Source organism: Rhyacophila brunnea, unplaced genomic scaffold (genome assembly GCF_057557595.1).
Source record: "Rhyacophila brunnea isolate RB1 unplaced genomic scaffold, BYU_Rbru_1.0 scaffold_11, whole genome shotgun sequence".
Lineage (NCBI taxonomy): Eukaryota > Metazoa > Arthropoda > Insecta > Trichoptera > Rhyacophilidae > Rhyacophila > Rhyacophila brunnea.
In genome coordinates this window covers 17,549,921-17,576,391 of record NW_028232763.1, presented here as the reverse complement: position 1 = coordinate 17,576,391, position 26,471 = coordinate 17,549,921, and the positions used below count along the sequence as shown (strand labels likewise).

The 26,471-nt window shown below is 31.0% G+C and overlaps 1 protein-coding gene across 21 annotated transcripts in view; it reads right to left on the bottom strand.

The window, feature by feature from the left end:
* The window catches only part of LOC147078430 (CUGBP Elav-like family member 1), an 807,474-nt gene that overhangs the window by 2,354 nt on the left and 778,649 nt on the right, over positions 1-26,471 (bottom strand). For 9 of the 21 annotated variants that reach the window (XM_085959480.1, XM_085959490.1, XM_085959447.1 and 6 more), the window contains 5 exons: positions 13,080-13,258; positions 6,409-6,691; positions 4,537-4,692; positions 3,150-3,179; positions 876-998 (listed from right to left, as the gene is read on the bottom strand). In XM_085959480.1, the coding sequence (XP_085815606.1) occupies positions 876-998; positions 3,150-3,179; positions 4,537-4,692; positions 6,409-6,691; positions 13,080-13,258 (771 nt within the window). The remainder of the gene's footprint in view (positions 1-875; positions 999-3,149; positions 3,180-4,536; positions 4,693-6,408; positions 6,692-13,079; positions 13,259-26,471) is intronic. The other 12 variants (XM_085959497.1, XM_085959455.1, XM_085959597.1 and 9 more) reach the window with 3 other exon arrangements.

Below are 26,471 nucleotides of genomic sequence, written 5' to 3'. Positions count from 1 at the left end.
ATTTAGTTTATTAAGTTTTCTAAGCATCACCTAAGCGATTTTTGTCAAATTCATAGTTTTAATATTTTTTATATCTATTTTAAAAAACATCGATTTCTATAAAAAATATAAATGTGTATAACTTGAAATCCTTTTTATTTATATTAATATAAATATTTTATTTATATTTATAAAAATAATTGATTTGATATAAATAAAAAGGATTTCAAGTTATACACATTTATATTTTTTATAAAAATCGATGTTTTTTAAAATAGATATAAAAAATATTAAAACTATGAATTTGTCAAAAATCGCTTAGGTGATGTTTAGAAAACTTAATAAACTAAATATTAATAATAAATATGACCATAAAATATATGTAATAATAGGGTGCGGACCGATAGAACAAATTCACATTTTATTACATTTTTTACAATTGTAAGTTTGTCTTTGACTTAAAATAAAAAAATTGTTTATTTTTAATGTTTTCAGATACATATTTATTCATTAATACAGTTGAAATTGTAAATTATCAAAAAAATGTCTCAAATCTCAAGCTTCATATTTTTCCGCTAGGTGCCTCTTTAAAAAATGCTCAGTGAAGACTTCGCCTTAACAAAATTTTATGACATTATAAAATCATGGCATAATTTCCAATATAGCTGTTTCTTTAATCAATCAACAATACTGCTGAATTATCAATACTTTTAGGCAGGATTGTAATCAAGGGCGGGGCGGGGCATGATGGCCTGGTCTCACACCGGGAGCCATTCAATATTCCAGAACAAAATTTATAAAGATTCAAGGCAGCACTTTGATTTTTGAAAAAATATAATATATGTTTTTTCAATGTTCACCCGCCCCTGATAATAATAATTGACCATTAATATCACCTTCAATTTGTTTTCCTCCCCCTGAAGCAGCAGTGCCTAAAGCAGTTCCCAAAGGTGAAGCAGCGTACGTACTTCCACCGAACTGTGCAGCGTAAGCAGAATTCAATGAATCGGCAGTAGACCCTGTAATATTACCATTGGAAGTTAAATATTTTGATCATATAATAACATATTATTATAAGCTCCAAACACACGCGTTAACCACAATTTAAACTACAAAATATATTTAAAACATTACTATCGACACCTACTACTTATTAGGTCGGAACTGCAAAATGGTAACTTTTCAGTAGGTAGTACAATTTCAATAAATTTTGATGACACCACAACATTAATTTAAATGCTGGAATCGTAATTTTTCCGTTATGTCTATAAAATATTGATTGAATTGTTGTATTTTGTTTAAAGTTTTTTTATTATCTTTAAAGTTATTTAATAGCAATTAAGTCAAAATATCCAAAAACGCAGTTACGATCTTTTAGGTAAGGAGGTGTCGATATGTTTCCTCATTTTTTATACAGAGTATTTCTCAATACTGAAATGCCTTATAACTAAGATGATCATACATTTTTTAACTTGCTAGTGGTATTAAAATATTAAAATGTAAATGTTAACATGTCTCTTTTCTCTAGTTAGTTCTCTACTACAAAAGTTAAAAATTAAGTAAAACCCGGTATTCACTTCAGATACAAAATGCAGCCTCCTGACGGTTAGTAACTTAAGGTTTTATGAAATTAGTACTAATGCAAAAGTTAAACTATATAAACAAATATATCTTTTTATGTTGCAATATTAGAATTTCATAATGTTAAAATGAAGAATTCATAAAAATATTTTACATCATGGATAATTAGTTAAATTATTGTATACTTGTTAATTATATAATATTAGTAATGTAAAGTGAAGAATGCTGAGTATCTTCTAAATAAAATGAGTGTATTATGCTTTGTCTAGATATAATTTTTTTCTCTATTAAATTGTTTACAATGTTGTATAATACTAGAAAAAATCATTACAAAGTACCTACATATCAAAAGCTTTATACAAATATAACCTATATCATATCGAACCTACATTACATGCCTAAAATAAATACGTACTTATATGTAATAAAAATAATTATTATAATATTATCATTTAGTTTATTTTCCATGCTTACCATAATATCTTACATAAACCATCAACCAAATATCATTTAAAAATGGTTAACGGTAAATGATTGAATGTCTTTTATAATGGAATACAGAATATATAATAACAAAAGGATAGAATGGCAATTATTAAATAAGATCGTTATAAATCTATTCGATAGTAATGAATGCGGTGGTTATGACTTTCTACTTATATATTGCTATAAAACTTCTATCGGTGAGTAGTTAATATACAGCGTATAATATGTGTAAAGTATTTACTCAAAATGTTTGGGATATTACCGTAATAATGAAAGAATAATAACATCACTGCTTGTTTTACCACATTAATAACTGACATCACAATTATTCACGTGTAGTTCATTCTCTACTTTTGTTACTCTATGTAAAATATCATTATGACAAATAATATAAAATTTTACATTTATATTTATTGTAGAATAATGTATGTATTTCACAATAATTATTTTAATGAGTCGTAATTGAAATATATTTAGCATTCAGCATATAATAATATTATAGAAATTTCATAGTAAGTATGTAGACATATTTTGCAGTCTTCAAACCATAAAGATTTGATAAATTATTAAGAAATAAAAAAATCTGTTATAATAATATTAATATTAATATGATCTACCAATAATAAGCAAATTAATAAATATAAAAAAACCTGCCTATTGATAATATTATATACTTTATACATTATAGTATTTCTAACATAACATAGATTATTATTGTATTAGTTGGTTATTTATTGAAAAAAGAAAAACTTTCTATTACTGCCCCCAAAATAGCGATACCAAGTTACTAACGAAATTATTACACCCTAATTAGTAAGTCGGAAGTATTAGGTTTGCTACATTTCTACGGATAATATAATTTTAGAACAAATAAACAAAATAGATAAACATAGATACTTACTATTTACAAAAAAATATATACAAATAATATTTTTGAGTGCACTGAAAAAAGCGAATATTAGGAAAACATGACATATGATAATAACATTATATTATATCTACGCAGTCATATAAATAATTATTTAGTTTGATAAACTTAATCACATGATTAGTGAAAAATAAAAGCATGGGGCAATCATTGCTACAGCAGAATATGTTTTTACCTGTAAGATTATTTGTCTTCCCGAGAAGACCTATATAAAAATAAAAGTTTAAAAATTTAGCCATGTACAACATAATGAACACAAAAAAAAGTTTAATTATTCCACATTGAGTCTTTTGCCTCCAAAGTGGAACAGAGTTTATACGGCGAGAAAATAGTATCAGAAATTAATGTACTTATGACAAAATTTTATATTATGAAATTTTATTATCTTAGTAAGAATTAACTTCTTGGTAATTTTATTATTATTTTGTCAATTAGATCGTTAATACAAGTTAAAACTGTTATTTAATGAATGATAGATTTCATATATGATTCAGTCATAGTTGCTAAATCTGTGAAAACTCTTTCGTTAAGATTATGTAAAAAAAAAGAATTTATTTGGATGCATTGGTATGTTATTATAGTATTATGTTCAGCGGTGGGATTTGAAAATTTTGCAACTGTTATCCAAAAAATCTAATCAAAAAAATGGTGTTCAAAGTTTCTTTATAGCTTTTTTAAGTCCCTGGGCTAGCCCTGCCCCCATCTGTAAAGTTATTCAGATTTTTTAATAGGCAAAACAAATTCTTTGAAATTTTATTTCTATATTTTTTTTTGTGTAAAATGCTCATAGTGATTGCAGCCCAATTCACTACCAATTTTTTTGTAAAGATATTTTTGTTCTATAACAATCATAATTAAAAAGAATATTAAATATATATAATACATATTTTTCTTGTTCTTTAAATATATGCTATAATGTATAAGTGCTAACTGGCTTACGTACTTGTAAAAATTGCTTTTTATAATAAAATAATATAGGAATTTATTGTTTAATGGTTGTTTGTTATAGTATTTTGTTTTTGGGTTATTACCGTGTGTTTTCCTACTTCATTGCTCAACGTTTCGGGCTCAATGTAGTGACCATTCTCAAGAGATCATTAATTAAGAAAGTATTATGTAATATATTATATATATATATTCTTTTTAACACTACAACAAGCCATGAGGCACAATGACAGTAGTACAGTGAAACAGGAACGATAGCATAAACACTTAGGCTTTGAGAAAACGACATAAATATATCATGACCTCACCAGTAATCGAACCCGTAACCCCCAAAGTGTGCTGTTAGGTAGGTATACGAATGTGAAATGTCGAAGAAAGCTACATGGTAATAATCCAAAAACCAAATAATAGGAATAGGAATCTTCAATTTTTATGCTCAATTTGATGAACGTTTACTAACAGATTTGAACTAACACAATAATATGCAAACTGACGGAATCCCACCACTGATTTATTGCACCTATTAAGTATCAATGCCTTATAAATGGATCAGTATTATTATAGTTAGCAGTTAGGATGGAGATGGAGATGGAGATGGAGATGGAGTGTTTACTTACATAATGAAGTAGCCGGAGAAGTAAGTTGCGACGGTGCCTGTGAGGCCGCGCTTATCTGTGGTTGAGCAATGGCGGCCAGCGTCACTAAGTTCTGCATTGACATCGGAGCAAGGAGTCCCGCTGTGTCAGCGGTTTGTCCGCTCAGACCTAAATATTCTTTGACTTTTAACTTGGCATGCTGAACAGACCCCTGACTGATTAAACTATTTAACCTACCTATTCTATGGGATCGAAAGGTTTATCAAGACCTAGCTTGGAAAAGTCTCAAAAACATAAAAATCTCAGAATTTTTTATTGACCATGTGGGATTTGCATAGGTACATATCTTTCGCTTGCCGGGCAACTGCTCTATCCACTGAGCTATTGACTGAAGTATAGTTGAAAAATTTAACTTTGAACATGTGCAGACGCGATTTATTATAGTGCGCAGCAATTACCAATTTTATCAATTAATAATTGCTATCGTGGACAGTATAATATATGAAGGGTACGGGTAAAGAACATATTGTTATGTTACATTTTTAATTTTTTTAAACTGGCAATGCAGTCTCATAGATGGAATTGAGTACTATAAGATGGTATTTCGATTTCCGCATTAACAGTAATAGTCAAAGCATTATAGAGCGCTGAAAATTATCATACAGATCAAAAACAAGAAATGTCCATTTCATTCAGGGTAAAAACATTGTATTGTCTATGATCTACATTCACGTCAGACTTGACACTCGTTGAGTCTTGATAGTGCATAGGAATCGTAAACCAAAAGTCTCCCTCTGCGAAACGCCGAAAGAACAGATGAGCGCTGTAAGCAACACCAGACAAAAACCGACGCTCTATAGAGTCATTGACTTTAAAGTCTTTAATCAACAATATCTCGGTATGACATTTGTGTGACATAACATGTTCTTCTCCTGTACCCTTAATACGTATCAATGCCTTAACAGTATTGCATCCCCTTTTCTCGCTCGGCACTTCACCGAGTATGTCTAATCTTCCGTCAAAACTATCAAAACTCACACTAATGTGGTATGTTGATACCCACCTGCCTCAGTAAGTAGAAGAAGATTAATGGTCTTTGAGAGAAAAATATTGAATAAAATTTTTGGACCCTGGGTCAATTGGGAGCTTACAGAATGATGAACATACTGGACAATCTAGTTGAATAGAAAACCATCTATAGATTCTGTACGTTACAAAGATTTTCAATTGGTAGGCCATGTTGACAGATTTCCAGACAAAATCTAGCGGAAGTTAAGTAGAGGTAAACCAAGAAAGAGGTGGAGAAGCTGCGTGTAAGAGGATTAGAACAGAATGGAAATGTCTGGAAACTGGAGAAAATTAGTATGAGACAGGAGCCAGCGATGGAGGTCAAATTAATTCTGTCCGAGGATACAGCATTGAGAAAGAAGAAAAGAATATTTCTGAAGCTTTCCAAGATTTGTAATTTTAATGAAGAATACAAAATTCTTATAATCAAGATTAGATAAAAAAAGATAATAATTAGCATTAAACATTTTGAAATACTTTATAAATATAAGTACTTAAAACTATTATTTCCACAGAAAAAGTAGGTAAGTATCTATATTTCAAAATGGGTGAAGTGAATAAAAATAATTACCTACCTAGATATTTAATTTCATCCTTAATTTTTTCCAGTAAATATGCTTACACATATTCTCGGGAAGAAAAGCGTTTACTTAAAAAATACCTATTCTAGTCTTTTTCAATAGTTGCATACTTAAGTAAATAACATTTTAATAATAAGTACTTGTATGTTAAGAATTAATAGCCTAATGGAGTGGTGAGCAACTGATGATGAGTTAATAACAAGCTGACAGGTCAGTATTTTGAGGACATCGAAGGTAAGTATACCTTGTAACAGCTGCTGCTGCAAGCCTACAGCCTGAAGCTGATGCAACAACTGCAGCGAGGTGGCGGGTGAGATGGCCGCCTCCGTCGGCAGGAACGGGTTGGCGGCGGGGGGCGTCGTCGCCGCCGTCGGCACCATCAGCCCGCCCCCTCCGACGCCGGCCAGGTTCCACAGGTTCGCGTGCATCTGCTGGAGGCGCTTCTGGTCTTTCTCCTTCTGCGTGTCGGCGAATTTCACGACGAGCGGCGCCGAACACCCCTCCATCGTTTGACTGTGGTGCAATGTCTGAAAATAATAAGAGAATTTTGAATTATTCTGCTTTACAAGTACTATACTACTATAGGTAGGTACAGTATTAAAGGATTAATTACCATTTTCGCTCCAAATCGAATCATAATACGAGCCTTTTCAAAGAAAACAAACATACGATTTTTGCCTCGGGATTCGAACCCACATCTACGGTTTCAGCGAATGACACTCTTGTCATTATATAAACCCACTATTATTACTTATACTAAAGAGATATTTACATAATACTACCCAATTTTCAATTCAGTAATTTATTTTAATATAGTATCTAGTAGGTATCATGAAAATTGCGAATGTACAATGTCTATGCATAAAAATGTAAGTACTTACTTACATCAATTTTTTTAAACCTACATAATAATATAGTCACCTCAATACTACAAACTAGATAACTCTCATTTGGTCATTGTTGGGAAAATGAAATTTCTTGATTAACATAACTCGCTATAATATTATTATGTAAAATAAAAATGGAAAATTGTGCTTGCCTAATTGGGAACAATTAAATAATGTTCAATTTTATGAAAAAATATTTTAGATGTATTATTTTATTTATTTACTTAATGCATTTATGGTTTTAAAGTTATCTTATATTTTCAAACACAAAATTAATACAGTTCCCATTAACTTCTGACTAGTCTAGTTTTATCATTTTGTAGAGAAGGATACATAGAATCATATTCAATAGCTACTCGTATCTGAAAAACAGTGAAAATAAAGTTACTATCAAGATCTAGTTGTAGTATTGAGGTGACGATATAATATAATGTAGAAATGACACCGGTTCATCAAATTTCAAAGTTCAAAAAATTTCACCGAAATATCTAATAAGTGGATAAACAAGTAGGTACAGATAGAGCACACAACTGTCGAAAGAGCGAAGCCCGGGTCGCTATAAGTATGAAATTATTATTAATATAAAATCTCCGTCAAGTGCCATCAACCGGTTGTATTAATTTGGTAATACGTTGCAAAGTTTAGCGAATGATATAAAAAAAGTAATTGTTTTAAAACGTACCTACCCGAAGCTCAGTATCTACAGGAGATTTTTTATAGGCAAGTATATGGGTACATAATATATATATGTTTTTTACACTGAGTTTCTTAGTAATCTATTTTTAACAATATTTTGTTCCCTGATTAAAGGTGTGAAAATGTTGTCCGATGAGGTTCAATAGAAACAATATTCTATAGAACAGGATGGAGCGGGAAATTCAATTTATTTATAGTATGTATAGATCGGTGCTCACAATATTAAAGTAGAATAGACAATGAAAAGTCCAAGAAAGAATATTGTAGTTATTTACGTATTTCGGTAATTATCTAAAATCAACCGCAACGCAGATTTTATTTTACAAATTATTGTTTTATTATTTTTAGACACTGCCAATGATTATTTCAGAATTGAATCTTTCTGGTACCGATTCCGATCCCTGTTTATCTTTGTCTACTTAATTAACCTCGATGTTTTTTCCTTTCAAAAATGGTCGCACAGAATTGCTCAAAATGGAAAATCTTACGAACCGGAATGGTCGATAATTTTCCGAAATATATGTGTTAATAACTGTATTAGATTATTGACCTACCTAGCTCAGACGGGATTTTAAGAATCCGGTCCATTTTGTGCCCTTCGCACAAGAAAAAAATATCGGGCAGACAGAATCACAAGCTAATTAAAAACAAACTATCTCCCAGTCAATGCGTTATTGTTGACACATTATAAACAATGCGACATTCAAAAACAATATTTTTTTATTATTGACCACATTATTTTACCACACATAACGTTTAATAATACAGATTGGAGTATCTCTATATTATTGAATAATTTAATTTTACAGCCACTTGAATGGGTGACACTAGTAGATTTTTTTTTATTCATTTTTGAATAAGGTAGCAATATATACCTATTACCCATTTTAAAGAATATTATTAAATTCTATAATAGTATATTGTTGAGGTTGCTTTGGTGAAGTTACTACGTAGCTACCAAATGGTACATATTATTTTGTTCATGTTAATATCCATTTTATTCGCCACGCGCCTTTCACAAAAGTCCAGACAGTAGTTGGTCGAAATGGTGTGAATGTCTGCGACACTACGAGTAGGAAAAGCTCACAATGAAATACGCATATCCAGAACCGAAGTACTGAGTTCTAATCTGATAAAAATTAGTACTTAAATATTTTATTAAGAAGTGGTTTATTTTGAGAATATCCTTAATCTAGTAGTAGTCTTGATTACTCGCTTAGCTTCCGTAGTACATTTAATTTAATCACTTGGGACCGATGATTTTTATTCAAACAATCGAGCACCGAAATAGATTCAGTAGTTTTTACATAATTTTACGTAAGTACAATACGGAATTATATAAGACTAGTATTATTAATAATTTACGATACAATTTATGGACCGATACCAGGACCTCTACATTGTTAGTATCTCGTCAGATTTTTATTTAACGTAATTGTTGTTTGTCATTCGTTTGACCATCTGCATTACCGGATATACATTACCTATGACACGTGGATTATAAACCATGCAAGCGAACCTCAGTCCACGGTACAGGGTTTCTTTAACGTTTAACGTCAGATATTTAGGGGCGTGATAACAATTTTCTTAATTACTGAAAAACTAAAACTAGTGGTGCTACATCGCTTGTGAAAGGGATGGGGTGCGGTAAGTAAAAACTTAACTATCCTAAGTAAATCTTTGGAACTTCAATATCAATCCTCCCCTGGGAATTAGTAGACAGGGACTTACACATACCTACTAAAATAAACTATTACGCTTGAGATGTGACTTGCTAATCTGAAACGAAATGTCGGAAGATTACTTTACAATATTTGACAATTTAAACAGTTTTATAAGACAATTTTGGTTTTGAAAATACCGATTTGAATATACATATTTCTATTTTAATATAAGTATATCTATATTATGTGGTAGGTATTTAAATAGATTAAAAGTTAAAAGAATATAAATCATACGACTTCTTGGAATTACTTCACATATTGCCATGTTTGTGTTCTGAAATCTTATTTAAAATTATAAACGTATGAAACAGGTAGCTACGCGTTTCACATATTTGTGATTCATCATATTTTAAAGTCTTTAAATATCTAGGCCAGTGATGGGGAACCTGCGGCCTCTTAAGCCATCAAGAAATAAAAAAAAAATGCATTTAACATTAGTTAGTACCTACGTACTAGTCAGATTTTTACAAAATAATGTACATTTCGAAGTGCATCTGATTGAATTTCCTTGAATGCAGGTGTACTATGACGTTACAATTAACTTAATGTGGTTTTCCAGCATAAAATACTATCCTGATTTAGGCAATAAGTGTATAGCTCACGTTCAGTAAAATACATTATTAAAATTAGTGATCAAAAAAAGCCATTTTTAATTTATTTTTATGAAAAATCATGATCTCTTTACAACTACATTTATGATTTTTCTTTAAAACAGAGAAAAGGTTACGACAGAATTTTTAGGATTTTTTTAAAAATTATAATTTAAATTTAAATTGAAATTTTTAAAAGCATTGTTTTAGTTGTTTATATATCTTCTGGTATGTATAGCAATTTGGTTATAGCCACAGTATTTTATTTTGATTGAACAATGTTAAATATTACTGTATTAAGTGTTTTTTTCTCTGGCACTATTTGAGTTCGAGATACGAAAGTATTTTATTTAAATAGAAAAATCCAACCATATCAAAAAACGACAATTTCAAACTTACAACAGTATTTTACTGGGGAATTTTGCTGACTCTATAAACTTGCCTAATATGTGAATGATTACGAATTAAATACATTTTATAAAAAGTCACTTGACGATTAAACTTTTAGGGTAACCTGTGACGCATATTCAATGACGTCCCTAGATAACGAGTCGCCTCATTTTTTATACATTATTTTTATCATCCTTTCATGAGTCCAATATTTAATAAATGTGTTGTATGGATATAGATATTACTAACAAAATATCAGAATAATTATTCGAAAATCTGCACGTGTCGTTTCTGGTCACCAAGGAGTGGTCGAAGGGCAACGGAAGTAAACTAGATATCGCGAACCCGACAAAACTAGTGAGCTGATTTTTTTAATGAAAAATATTTTCGTTATTACTAAGTTTAGGTAGCTATCTCTGTATAATATTCAAAATGATTTTATTCGATTTGCCGCCTTTCGAGTAACTGCCGCCCCCAAGCGACGCTCAATCTGCTTACCCTCCCGGGACATCACTGCGCATATTCATTCAACATCTCCATTATATCGTCTTATTACGGTATTTAAAGCTTAAATAAGATACACAGATTCGGTAACGGCATGAATTGGGCATTGAAATGTATGGAATTAATTGTTTCAGAGGATCAAAAATAATGTGAAAGAAGTAAGCCACAAATCTGTCCGCAATGCAAAATAAATTACATCTTGTAAACAGTAGACAATGAGTTCTCATTATTCAGGTTGATTTTCATATTATATTGAGGCTCCGTTAGACTCCTTTGGTTGTAAGTACTTCGTGTATTGAACTGAAATTGCCTGATAACGTTAAATATTGCCTGATAGATACTATGACTCTATATCCTACCTAGTATGCCGCCATTTATAATATATATAGCATATAGGTTGTCGACTTCCCCATAGATCTAGATACGACGGGGTTAAAATATGCATTTAACGCGAGCACCGTTCGTCCGACTCATAAATTGCAGATTTGATAGCCCATTTACCAATAAGCACATCCTGGAATCTACTCGAACAAAAAACACGAAAAAGCAATCACTTTATATGGCCTGTGAATGAATAAATAAAACGCTCCCTATGGTAAGTTTAGGAAATAGATGCCCAATTTCGCAAGGGTTGGTTGGTCGCATCAAGCCAAATTGCTTTTGGAAATATGTCTGATAAATCAAACCAAAAATGTAAAATATGTACGCAGTTTTCTAATATTTATGAGTATTTCATTCATATATATTAGTTCGAATATAACTTACATCGCACCTTATAAATCATATTATCGAATATACTGTGCGAATGGCAAAGTAATAAAAACCTGTTTTATTATGCAGTATACATAACATACTATACGTACGCAGTATAGAAAATAATATTTTTTTTCAATATTATTTCTTTTCATTTAAAATAATAAATAAAAATGCAAATTAAATGAAAAAAGTGTTAAAAGCTTCTTGATTATAAGCATAAGTACTACATAAAGCTTGTAACATTTTCAAATAGTAAAACAAGTAGTTTAAAAAACTCAGAAATGTTAGACATAAGACATATTAGAAAAATCCTAGAAAAGTAGTTTGACCGAGTGTGATTCGAATTCACATATTTTACTGTCGGTGAGAACTCTATCATTTAAGCTAGGTATTATACCGATTCGTTTATGAATCATGCGAATTCATTCTAATAACAACTATGTAGTTTTGTACCTATGTGTTTGAGGTTTTTCAAAGTCATATTATTTTCATTAATAAGAATCTCTTAAATCATCATTAAAACGGTTTAAAAAAAAATCAAATATGTATAATACAATCCCCACAATGAATACTCACCGATTACTCAGGTAATTTAAAGAAGTATTTAATCCATAACCAAATTCACGATAATATCAGATTGAAGCAATCAGAGTTGCTCTGCAATAAACACTTCAAGGGACGGTTGACGATTTTGTTTATCTTTGATATTATATTAAAAATACAGGAGGTCACGGCAATGAGATTCACGGAGAATATGCTCTTAAAGGGAAACAATGACACTCTTGAATAAAACAATAGGGAAATAGTACAAGTACAATATCAAAATGGACGAAAGTTCGCTCAGTCAAAAATCTGGTCTTCGACGTCTTTCTTTACGATGTCGAGACTTGGATTATAAAAATGTAAGGTAAGATACTTATTTGCGATCTGGTATTGGAGGCGCGCACTAAGAATTACTTGGACGGAATGGAGGCCGAATATCTCCATTTTGAAATAAAAAAAATGTAGAAAACAGGTTCATTAAAATATGAAAACGATAATTTGAAAAGGTTCATCGTAAGGAGAAAGATCAGATGACGACGTGGAAGAAGGAGGTCGTCTACAGAATGGTTCAACAAGTGAAAGACGCCACGGGTTCCTCAGGCTCCATGTAAGGTGGAATGGAGGCATCGTTGGAGGGATATAACTAGGATATTTAAAATGAGTCATGATGATTAACATTAAGGGACACAATAATTACGAAGAATTTAATATTTCTAAAAACTGTTAATGTTTCGCATTAGGTAAATAATACGTTTGTTCTTAATTGTACTGCAACGTATGTTTAATGGGAAATTTAATATTGTTATATTTTAAAAATGGTTTTACCTTTATCGCAGCAAATGCGGCTTGTTTGGAGGTGAACGTGACGAAGGCGCATCCTTTACTCTGCCCAGCAGTGTCTCGAAGGACTGTGCACTCCTCGATAGGTCCATGTCCGGAAAACAGCGTACGAACTTCATTTTCTCCCAGTTTCTTGTTCAGCATGCCAACGAACAGTTTCCGTTCTGAAAATAATAGAAAAAAAACATTTTATTTCGTGATTTATTAGTATAAAATCAAAACACGATTTAGGTAGGTAGGTACATACGTGTAAATAATGATTAAAAAAATAGTCTTTCAGTGCGATCTTGGTAAATAAATCTGTGTACGAGTGTGATGTTTGCTACACATTTCTAATGCGAAATTAGCTTACAGCGTCACTTTCATAAAATTTTGATTTGAATAATAATAAAATATGTTAAATACGTGAAAACAGTTTGGGTCAGTGTCGCAAAAACTATGAAAATTCAGGAACTTTTCTTGTGAAATACGTTATACACGCATTTTTACTAATCTGACCGATATGCCTGGTCATTGATTATTTTGATTAATAGATGTTGAAGACAGATCACTCAAAATGAAGAGATTCAAGGCCTTTAAACGTCGTTTGAAATGGTGTCATAAATATTTATCCTATCTATTGTTACATACGTGTGGAAATTTTCCCGTATAGTACGGAGAACGAAAATATTTTTTTTTGTTTTTACTGTTTGCCAATATTTTTTTTCTGATTCTCTCGAGAATAAAATACATCATTGTTGTTAGATTCTAGTGGTATATAGTATTTTAAACACTGCGTCCTTCAATCTATAGTGAGATTGCTATAAAGACAAATTGTGGGAAGGCCGTGGCGAAGTCTGCTTCTTGGACGGAAGTAAACGATAATAATAAACAAAAGATACACACTTACTAGTGATCGATGTGTTGTAATGCTGTGTAGTTTACAAGAGAAAAAGTTGATATCATTATAAAATATGTTCATATTTTATTATGATAATTTAGTGTGTTCTAAATCGTTTTACTATGTGTTAGCATTAATAACAGCTTCATCATTATCACGTTTTCTGAGATATAATGAACCAATTGAAGTTGCCATTTTTACGAAGTTGTCAACTTGTATGTGTACATTCTTTAATAATGCAGTATACAGTAATGCCAAGTAAGGCGCGATGGTTTGTTAATCATACACATTTTTTTTTATATAAACTAAATCGTTCCTATATCTTCAAACTAAGGTGCTAATGTTTATACAAATATTAGTTACGATTACAAACCCAAAAACGTACGATTTAAAGGAGATTTAAACAAACTTTTTATGAGGAATGCTTGTTAAGCACTCGTCTAATTATTCTAATCTAACCTATTGGGTCCTTACACTGGATCAAATGGAGACATTATGAATTTTCGTTTGCCCAGCCGTGGATCGATTCCGTGACATACGGTTTCATAGAAGGCCGCTTTACCAACTCAGCTACCATGGTAAATAATGTATAGAATTATAGAATGATAAATCAATTTTAACTATTCGTTGAGATTGATTTGTTTTGTAGTGTTGACATTGTCAGCGTTAAATTAAATATTAATTTTGCTCTGTATCGAGTCTTCTACTATAATAAGTACTATGTTTTTGTTGAAACTTGAAAGGCAAAATAATGCACCATTGCTTCCTAAAGTAGATAAAAATAACTATAATACATAGTCACAAAAGATAATGAAAAATCGAACAAAAGATTTCTGTATTTCGCAGTTGAACTTATGTTTGCATTTCGTCGAAGTAGAAACAGCGATATTATTATTATTATTGAAAATAGGTATTTACACAAGCAGTTCGTTTGTTATCGGGAATGTCCATTGTTCCAATAATGATAACAAAAATTTACTTCTTGCGGCGGAAATTATGCAGCGAGTCTCGGGAATTATAACACAAAAGTTACAACGGAGCGTACGTCGACGCCGGCCTTATGAACGGAAGGAGGTGGGAGGAGGGAGGAAGGGTGGTTTTAATGAAATAAATTGTAAATTCTTAATAGACATGTTGTAAAATTAAACGATTACAACAGCAAGTAATTTATTTTTTGCACAATTTATTACTCAGGGCTATTATTTTTAATTCAAAAATGTACCTAATATTTTACTTTCTTTGAATTTTCTTTTAAATTAAAACTATAGATAATAAAACTAACCCGATTACTTTGTTAAACATTGAATAGGTACAACAAGAAAAACCAAATAATGAATTATGGTAATATGCTCACAATAATTGAAGGTATCCCTCGAAAAGTGGTCTACATGTAAAAACTAAATTTTACAGGATAAAGGAAAACAAAATAAACAACAAGAATTTCAGTGATTTATGGTACCTTCCTATGATTTTTAAGGCAAGTAATGTCAATGATTAAAAATATAACCATAAATCATTGAAATTATTGTTATTTATTTATTTATTGCGTTTCCTCCTGTAAAATTTTGGTTATTTCATATATACCCTTTTTCAAGGGACACCTTCAATTATGTATCTACGTATATTATGTATTAGTCAAAAACCAATATAATTTACAATAAAATAGATTTTAAAATACGTCAAACGACATATAAAAATGTTTGCATCGAAGTGGTATTTTTATCGATGATTACGATTGCAATTTGCCGAACTGTTAACATTGTTAGATATATTATTATCTATGGTCAATAGAAAAGAGTTTTGGTCGGATGCTTGTGTCGGGTTGCATCTAGCTAAATTATAATATCGTATTTTTCACGTGTTTGATCGTTAATAGTAAAATTACAAAAATATACTTCTTATATGAAAATCATTCCAATATTTATTATCATGTCCCAGCACGAAAATAGTAATAATAAACTGCGAATAGTTTGGATTAAGTATACATTTAATATTACATTATATCGCAGGATGATTACGGATTGAGCACAGTATTTGATAGGGACTACTATAATACATATTATATTATGTATGCTGCGTAGCTTTGGGAATAGGTACCTAATACCATTATTGTTAAATGTAATATTGCAAGTTGAAAGCAATCTGTATAAAATCAATTTAATCTGTATACTCTGTGTACGCGAAGGCGTGCTAGAAACAAATCATAAAAGAGCGATTGTAACTGCATGCTGTGTTACATAAATGCACTGTTTAATTATTCAAGTCGTGGTTGAAAAAAGACAAATATTTACGGTTGTGAAACAACAAAAAGCACGGTTATTTATAAGGTAAGAAGATGCCTCATAATAATACTATGCTTACATAAAACATTATTCTTTTTGTGAAAATAGAAGGGAAAACAACTGAATAAACAAGCAGCACTTCTCGGCGGAACAAATGTGAGCTAAATGGAGAATATGTATTCTACAGAATTTGACAACATACAATATGCATGCATGTTTATACTACTTACATACTAACACTGATGGATCTACTAGGTCATTAGTTGATTTGTTTTTGAATGACATTGTGTAAATATTTACATACTGATAAGTCTTGATTTTGAGAAATTAGTGTTATCTTACGATTTACAAATGATTGAATAATATAGCAATAATGGTCATCGATGATTCATCAGAGAAAATTGTATCGTCATGATTGATATTAAAAAAATAATAAAAAATATTATTATTGCTGAATTGATAAGTAAATTAAGTACTTATAAAAATACTGACAATTTGGAAAGGGTATAAAACAAGTTAGATGTGATGATTCTTATGCCGTGTGCACACTGGCAACAAGTTGCTGGCAACCTCGTTAGATTTTACGATAATTATCATAAAATTTCTTAAGCAATTATGACAATTATCGTAAAATTTAAAGATGTTTCCAGCAACTTGTTGCCAGTGTGGACACGGCATTATAATCACTAAATAGGGTACCCAATCGCGGACTCGCACTATACCTGTTGTGTATTATAGCAGAGGATTTACTGCTCGCAGTACGTATTGTCGCGACCATAAATAGTTTGATAATGAAAGTTGTAAGACTGCATGCATGGATTAAAAAAGTTTTGCGGCTTCTGCATGTGCGCATGCACGGTAGAACCATACAGACTACGCCACGCAGCACATTATAACATGCACGTATATATGACATTACGAAAATGAGATTGGTGCACCAATCAGCATTTTTATGTAAGTTAAATGCTATTGCTGGCAGTAAATTCATGCACGTGTACAAGCGCTACAACGCTTGCCTGAAAATCTGTATTGTTACAAATACCTAACCGAAAAAAAAACTTTTTTTTTAACGGTACATGTTCAAACACGCGCGTTAACATGTTCTTACTCTCTACTTCAGTTTTAGTTTGTCAATTTATGGCTACGGCCGTATGTTGTAGCTTAGCCACTGGAGAATTCCAAAAGAAATGGCGTATTTAAAAAAAACACTAGCTTATTCTTAGGTCAATAATTATTATAAAACAATCATTATTCGTAGGATGTTTATCACACTTGAATGTTCAAAGACATAGCTAATAATTAGTATCTTTAGAATTATCTTCAAATGAGTTAATCTTGCCCATTTTTTGAATAATAAAATGCCTAATTCTTGTCAAATTTGGGATCACAGAGATTATCAATATAATTTTTTATCGTAAATATTTCACTATAATAATGTCGACATAAATTATACTAATGGTTTTATAAATGCGTTTAAAAATTAATAAATGTAAAAAATCTTAACACCACTGCACATTTATGTACTGAAATATGACTATAATCTGAAACATTAGAGCGAGAGGTTTAAAAGAATACTATTTTATGTAATAAAAATACTTTATGCAGTCATCAAATGCTTAAAATAAATGTAAAGGATAATAAGGCTTCAAAATTATATAAACAGATTATCTACAACGTTTAAGGAATGTCCAGGATCATGCTTTGAAAATAGAACAAAAGCTCCATTTCGACCTACGCTGAGCATGTCCCCCCTTAAGATATCGATTTTTACCTTCTACTACTATTCACATCGACGTAATTAGTTAATGTATATCAATAGCGGCCTTGGTTACACCCAACATACACAAACATCAATGCTATCTCGTCATAAACAAGACCACTGGGGAGATTTTATTCGAATTGGAACTACGGTGATTGACTGCTAGAGTTCCTCGGTTACCTCAAGCAGATGTAACTATTATGAAAGAGAGAGTGACATGTACCTACTACGGCTGAGAGAAAACGAGATGCAATAGTCTTAATGTAAAAGCAGTCGGAAACAGTGTCATTAACAATAATTAAATTCGCCCAGAGTAATTCGTGCGCACTGTAATAAACATAAGTAGGTACCATATAAACGCGAAGTTCAACAGTTTTGACAGAAACTATGCCGTAGTTGGGGCGACGTCGATCGAGAAAAAATGATGCAATCGTTTTCAAGTAAGATCAGCCAGAAATGGTATCGGTAACAATAATTAAATTGGCCCTTGGTAATTCGTGTGCGCACTACAAAAAAGTTCAAAGTAAAATTGCACGAATATAGTAAATATTTCGTATGCTTAAATCTGTTACTAAATTAATATTCTCTGTGTTGGGAGCATTTGGAGCGTTGTTTGCTCTTAATATTGACGTATTCCTTTGTTTATTTTCATATAATTATGTACCTATATTATAGTATTTGTGATTTTAAGAGATTGTTTATGTAAATCAAATAATGAATAATTTATATTGTAACTAAAAAATAAATGACATTAATGCGAAATGATTTGCAGCTAATTTAATCAACAGTCTTAGTGACACTTGTTGCAGCTTCTCTTTCATATAATATGCATAAGCTTCGTCTGCTTAATATACGGGAAAAGGCTTTATTTTAATAGTCTTGGGCTGCTTACTTTATATTTTCAGGGTAGGGAACAAAGAAAAATGGGTACCTACTGTTCGGTTATACGGAATACAGCGGAAAACGCATTTTGAAAATAGCCGATAAACTGTATTATTTGTTAGGTTAACCTAACCAAACCTAGCCTAACCTAACGTAACCTAACCTAACCTAAACTAACCCAAACTAACAAATAATCCTGTTTATCGGCTATTTTCAAAATGCGTTTTCCGCTGTATTCCGTATAACCGAACAGTACCGAAAAATGTATTATTTAACAAAAATATTACTTACCTATATGAAATAATAAAAGATATTATACAATTATGATTTTCTTTAAATAGTTTCACAAAATAGCTGTTATTTTGTTACTAGGGTTACAGATTATTATTCAAGGCAACGAGGAAAATTTATATAAATCGAAAGAAAATCGATGAAAATCTGAAGAAAAATGGAATCAAAACGGTCACGAAAACTACATAAAACACTATTTTTTCCCTCTCAAACGGCAATAAAATTCGAATTAAATATTTTTAACGACCAGTTAGGTACTAGTAAATAATATTGTTACGGCATTTAAGATTAAAAAAAAACTCGATAAATCCGCCGAAGGTCACGTCGACTGCTTTGTTTGAAAAGGGGAAAATAATTTTCAGAAAATTAAACATTTATTATGCGGTATTAATATGACAACTCGATATTGAATTGAAATGGGAACAACTGTTAAGAACGATTTGTAAAGATGCTTATAATATATACTAGAAAAATTAGTACCTACTGAGTTAATTTTAATGGGGTAATACCTAATTATTATAATTTATATTTTCTTCATTTCCTTATCGCTCTATCCCCTACTACCTAACCCTACTAGCTAACATTATGCCAATTTTTGCTTTGTCGTCTGCTAATCAGAAGAGTTTGGTGGAGTTAAGCTGCATTCATACCAGTCACGGATGTTCTTATTCCACGAAATGTGCGTTCTTAAGCAGTGACGTCCCGTGGGGGTAGGCAGATTGAGCGTCGCTTGGGGGCGACAGTTACTCAAAGGGCAGCAAATCGAGGAGAAATAGCTACCTAAACTTAGTAATAACGAAACTATCTTTCCATTAAAAATTCAGCTTACTGGTTGGAAACATGATGTATTAATTAACATAAAAGGTTTAACATGGCTGTAATTTTTTTATTGGGTTCGCAATGTCTAGTTTACTTCCATTACCCTTCGGCGTCCTTGGTGACCAGAAACGACACGAGCAGATTTGCGAATAATTACAGTTCATAATTTGTTAGTAATTAGTAATTTCTAAGGTATTGGATTCATGGAAGGATGATAAAAAATATAAAGAATGAAACGGCATTTAGGCGCTGCCATGGGGCGGCATTATGTCAGGGACGTCACTGTTCTTAAGCCATGAAATGTAGCATCCGTGCGAAATCCGCCTTGTCTGAGCCGAGCCTAAGACAAGTTTTAATTCATCCATGTTTAAAAATCTCCAATCATCTTTTGAAGATGTATTTAATATAGTATTATAACCTATTCGTCAAGGAAACTGATGTGTTGGTGCGGTATGATGTTACTTGCGAAATTCACAGTGCGTCGTCTTCATCAGCGTTGACGGCCCGAATGCTTCGAATTCGTCTATGTGATTCTATAAGCTTTGATACTTAGCGGTGAACACCAATTATTTTGTAGATAAGTAATGAATTACCAAAATCGTGCAATAAATTTGAATCCTAGTGAGGATACTTAAAATATAAAATACTTGTAAGTACAGAACGGCCTTATGAGTTAGTTCCATAAAGGTACTTAATGCGTGACTATTATGTCATTGGATTATTTAATCACAATCAATAGCTACGTTTCCAATGCAAGCGTTAAATAAATAATTTGTTGGCATAGTTACAGGTAAGCTGCATATTATGCACCGTACGCTACGGACCTTCGACATTGATAGACAGATTCAGCAAACAGATACATAGATATATCCGCCAATCCGGTGTTTGTATCATTATTAAGCATTGTATGAAGTATTTAACTGTGTATTGGGGCATTTTCGCCAAAGTTTGTACATTGCGTTTTTGGCATGTCCCATGACTTTGATTGATTTTTTCATAGTTATTATATTATAAAATGTTGGAAAGTTATGTACTTTTAACATGCAAATTTATTAATTTACTCTATTCAATCAGTTAAATACAACTATCTGACCTGTATATATTTTTAATTGATTATTTAGATCGAAAGGTAGTGCGTTTTTACCATGTCCCACCCATAAATTCAAATAAACAAAGTCTGATTTCGTCATTAATTTTGAGTGTGTAAAATTAAATTCGTAGTGTTTTCAACAGCTTACATTATATATTTTTGGAAAATATATAGTTTTTTCGTAAATTTGTACCAATATTGAAAAAAAATCACGTTTAAAGTGTGTCCCAGGATATTTGAAAAAGTGGAACTCCACATTCCGTTACCACGATTTTAGCATGAAGGCGAAAAATTTTCACTATAAATATGCTTTTTTTTAATGTAGCAACATTTTTGTATAACACTGATCGCCATGTACACTTTAAATTGTTGGTGTGTGTCGGTATCGCTATCGGAACAGGTTGCTTTCTGGGTTGGTCATTTAAGAAGTTCCACTACTGTTACCACGATTTATAAGGTAAGAAAACACATATTTCTATTTCACATACTACACATATGGAGCTTATCTTTCATACTACAGATATAATAAAACATATCGCAGGTTTAACAATAAAACTAAGCTAAATTTTGGCTTCAAACACTTCTGAAACAGAATCCGTTACTTCCACTCCGAAACTATATTGGTGGTAACGTATATGTGGAATGTAAAAGTAACGAAATGGCATGCATAAAGTTGGGTTTACAGTGTGTGTTTAGTTCTTCATAGATTATAAAAAAAATTATTTTGTCTGTTCGTATGAAAAACAAAAATATTTTCATTAAAAAATATAAAAAATAACCTGACTATAATATAATAATATAATAAAGATTAAAAAAGTATGTGATATGTCTGAATACGCAAAAATAGCGCACATAAAAGTATGGAGATAAAAAAAAACAACAGAAGGAAAAGAAAAAACACCAGACTGAAATAATTGCGAGACAGGCACTGGCTCTGTCATACTCTTTCTGTTATACGCCACCAAAATTTTAAAACTTCTCCATACATTTTAGGCATAGAAATTTATAAAAATGTATGAAAAAGTATTTTTTTGTCACGTTTAACAGAAATGTGTACTCGATTAGATTTAATACCTAGAACTGTAGGTATTCACGAAATGTCAGAAAAGTACGTCTTGATTACAATCAACCTGTATAGCTACATTTTATGTTGATGAATACAATTAAATTTCAAGACAACATAAAGTCGAACTTGGTTATTACGAAGAAGATGGGACCGACTGAATTTGCTTGTTATAAGCGTTACTCGTTATATCAGAGAATAGGTATTTTTAAATGAGCATGTCACATTACACAAAAAGCCGAAAATAAAAAATTTGGAAACCATCGTAAAAATCCCCGAAACGAGCATGGCATTCATAAACTACAAAAGAAGTTGTTTATTGTAATTAACGCTGGTAGGTACCTACGGACTTCACAAACCTTGGATTTTTCAACCATATGCGTGGATACTTTTTTATTATTGTCGGTGAAACACCAATAAGGTAGGTACTTAGACACTTTACTAGTGTCATAAACGTAATCCGACCCCGGCGGCATCCTGTCCAATCGGATTTTATTGCTTAGGGTCGAAATGTTTTAAAACGGTCGACACATTAACAGTATTTTAGCTCGGTATATCCGATAAGTTGCTCGTTATAACAGTGAAAGAATTAAATGTATGGCGAAAATCATAAACCAATTGTCAACAAATGTTTCGTTATTACATCCGAGATCTCGCTATGTCAGAGATCGTAATAACCGAGTTTGACTATAATTATTTTCGTAAAAGTTATATACTCCGTGCCGCGCTAGGAACTCGCGTCTGAATCCCTTGCTGATTTTTTTTTTCATATATTGTTAATTTGCTTAAAAATATTTTTTATCTGAGTTACAAATAATATAAATGCCAAATAAAGTTATGGTAATGTATAGTGTGTCAAAATTATTACCTACCTTATTTTACAAGTATTGTGAAATTTATTATAAAATATGTCTATTTTAGTGATTAAGTTTGATTTGTTTTGTTATTTTGACGCACGTTGAATATTTATCTGTCTATCAAAAAATTCAAATAAATTTCATAAAACAAAAATTTGTTTTTATGGTAACATGTAACTTAAGCTTTACAAATTACACTCCGTTACCATTTCGTTCCATTCCGAAAATGTCCCCAAAAAAGTTGAACGTTAACTATTTTTCATTTGATTATTAAATAACGAAACTTATTTATTTTTCCAATAAAATTTAGTAAAAGTGATTATTGTCTTTAAAAAAATAGCAGAACGAACATTGATTGGTTTTTTCAAATACTAAAGGAAAAATGCTCTGCCATTATAGACATAGGGTAACGGAGGGGAACGAAATGTGCCCAAGAATTAAAATTCAATAATATTTTTTGACTATTTGTAGTTTTATTTTGAAGTGTATGGTTTTTTTAATCTAATAGAGCTCTTTTAAGTGATAAAAAGTGTTTCATTCATGTTTTAAAAGCTAAGTTTCGTAGTCACGGAACGGAAACTTATTATGCCCAATTTCATAATAAAAATGATATAAATATTGTATTAATCAATATTTTGCTGAAAAATTGCTATCACCAATTCAGCAATAGAACAAGGAATCTGCTAGCTATATAAAAATGGTTAATTTGAGTGAAAAAATAATATTACCCAAATTTCAAACATGTACAAACTTTGGCGAAAATGCCCATTGGCAAGTACAGGCTGGTATAAGGTATAATGCAACAGAAAAACTAGTATCCGACAAGACACCGATTTGAAAGGATACATAAACACACCTGTATTTTATAATGCGACAGGTGGGTATGTAGTATTTTAATTAGAATATACGTTTTTAATTTATATTATTTGGTAGATAAGAGAAAAAGACAAAAACAATAATGTCATAATACTATGTAAGTAATGTTAGTATCTATAATTTATTTATTTAATTCGATTAGTAGGTATTCACGCCAATACAAACAACGAGTTTATAAATAGGTATAACAAGGAAAAACACAATAGTATGGGAAAACACGCGGTATAATCATTTTTTCAAATCAGAATTTATGTCAACTTAAAATACTTATTCCGCATAATTTAATATGACCAAGGTCCGCTTTCATCCCTTTTAACAGAACATTCTTAACTGATTAAATGAAGCGGCGGAAACCGGTGCTGATTGATATTAAAGTATATAGAATACGTATTGTAGAATATTGTGTTATATTTCAATTATTAATACAATGCTTTGTTGGCAGTTAAGCCCTTGGTAGGTCATTAACTTGTGTTAAATGATAGTAAAGATCATTAAAGTGATATGTGTATAGGTTCCATTAAAGAGATCTCCCTTTCATTGGTTATACAATCCGATGTGAATATTGGCCGCCTCGAAAACAGGATTTTAAACAGATTTATTTTTGACGAGTAATACTTGCCCAACATAATGTATTAAGAACATGCGCTAAATCCAAGAACACATTAAAAAAACAACATGAGAATTTTCAAAACCCAGAATTCAAGCCCGAGGTACATGACTTCATAAGCGGATATGCTACGATTCATCCATCGTGGGCATTTAGATCTCCGAATAAATTGAGTTTAATAAAGGTAATAATAATTGATTGATTATATATATATACTTAAAAAAATCTACGACATGAGTCATTGGTAATAAATAATAGTATAAATTGATTGAAAAGTTACCCACATCAAAAATGATTAAAACATACATACTTAACTGATTTTGTATTGACTAATGTACAGTTCAAAACTGTTTTTGTACTTCCTGTAAAGTTTATAAAGTGGATAGGTATAGGGAAATAATATCCTTTGAGGTAACTACGAAACTATTATATTGTTTGAGAGTGATTTCGGGATACCGATACAAAATAGTTCAGATAGAAATAGTTGAGATAGAAATACAATAGAATGCTGAAACTCTACCTAGATAATATTTACACTATTTAGATTATTTCAAAAGGTATAGCGTTATTATACTAACTTGCATAGAATAACCGAATAACAATAAAAAACTATAAAAAGTACTACAAATAAATGCCAAAGATGTCGAAAAGGACCTTCTTGTATAAAGAGATGGATCCAAAATGTATGAAATTGAAGCAAAAAACGGACCCCTGGTCATATGATTAAGTTAACTACAAGCCAATCTTGTACTGCAGCTTCATTTGAAAAGAACTGCACAATTTTACTATGACCTTCCACAATAATTTCAGATTCACCCAATTAGTTTATTACATACTTACATTACATAAATATTATGATTATATGTGATTATATATTGTCAAAATAAATCTTGCATTTTTTAAAGTACATGATTGAATAGTGTATAATTAAATTTGATTTCAATTTGACACTTAATACATCTCACATAATAATTATTGCCATATAAAAGCAGACATTTCGGTGTACAATTTAAAGCTATACATACCCAGACAAAAGCAATACTTTGACCATTGTTTTTAAGATGAATAATCACGTAACACACCGAGAAATTTGTAAATCGGTTATGTAAACAAAGCTATATACACCTAATGAACTTGTTACAACTACACGTAGTATATCTACACCGTGAACAAAAAACATGAAATGTTATGAGTATGTAAGGTTAAGATTATTATTATACTATGTTACTAGTAAAATTCCGCCCTCCGCCAGAGTGCATACCCTCTCATCGCAACATTATCTCAAAAAGTAAATCAATGACAATATGTTTTTTTTAGATTTATTTCTGGAAGCTACCTATGAATAATCTGTTAGTGAAAGTTTCCGATCGATGTGTCATTCACAAAACTTAGGTTTTATGAACATTGTGTGTTTGGAGTACTGGACTCCCCCCAAATTTAAATAGAATGTTTTGTTAACGCAATAGCATAATATGTGTATCGAATTCTGTGTACATGGAACATAGGTGGATGTTGACCATGATTAATGCTTAGAAAAATGTTTAGACTTTAAAAGACTTGTTTTTTTATATTATAGCTTGGATTAGAACAAAATGCAATTTTCTTGTATCACTCTGTAGATGTGAATAAATACAATTTCATTGTGAATTTATAGTGTGTTGAATATAAGTAAACATGTTGGTTGATATGCATCCTCTGTACCTTATTACGTACAGCAATCGCCGATTGCAGTGGTGAAAAACGAATAAATGTTAATAAATTATATTTTATTAGTACCTTTATTAAGTATTATTAAGTACAAAAGACCGTGAATAAATCTGTATTCTAATATAGAGACGGAACTCTAGTATAATTTTAAACATAAGTTAGTTGTAGGTACGCTGTTTCGCATCTCAGATTCATTTGTGGTAAGTTCACACTAATGCCTTGCATTAGTATTTAAAACATTGAAAAAGTTGTTTATAATAAAAC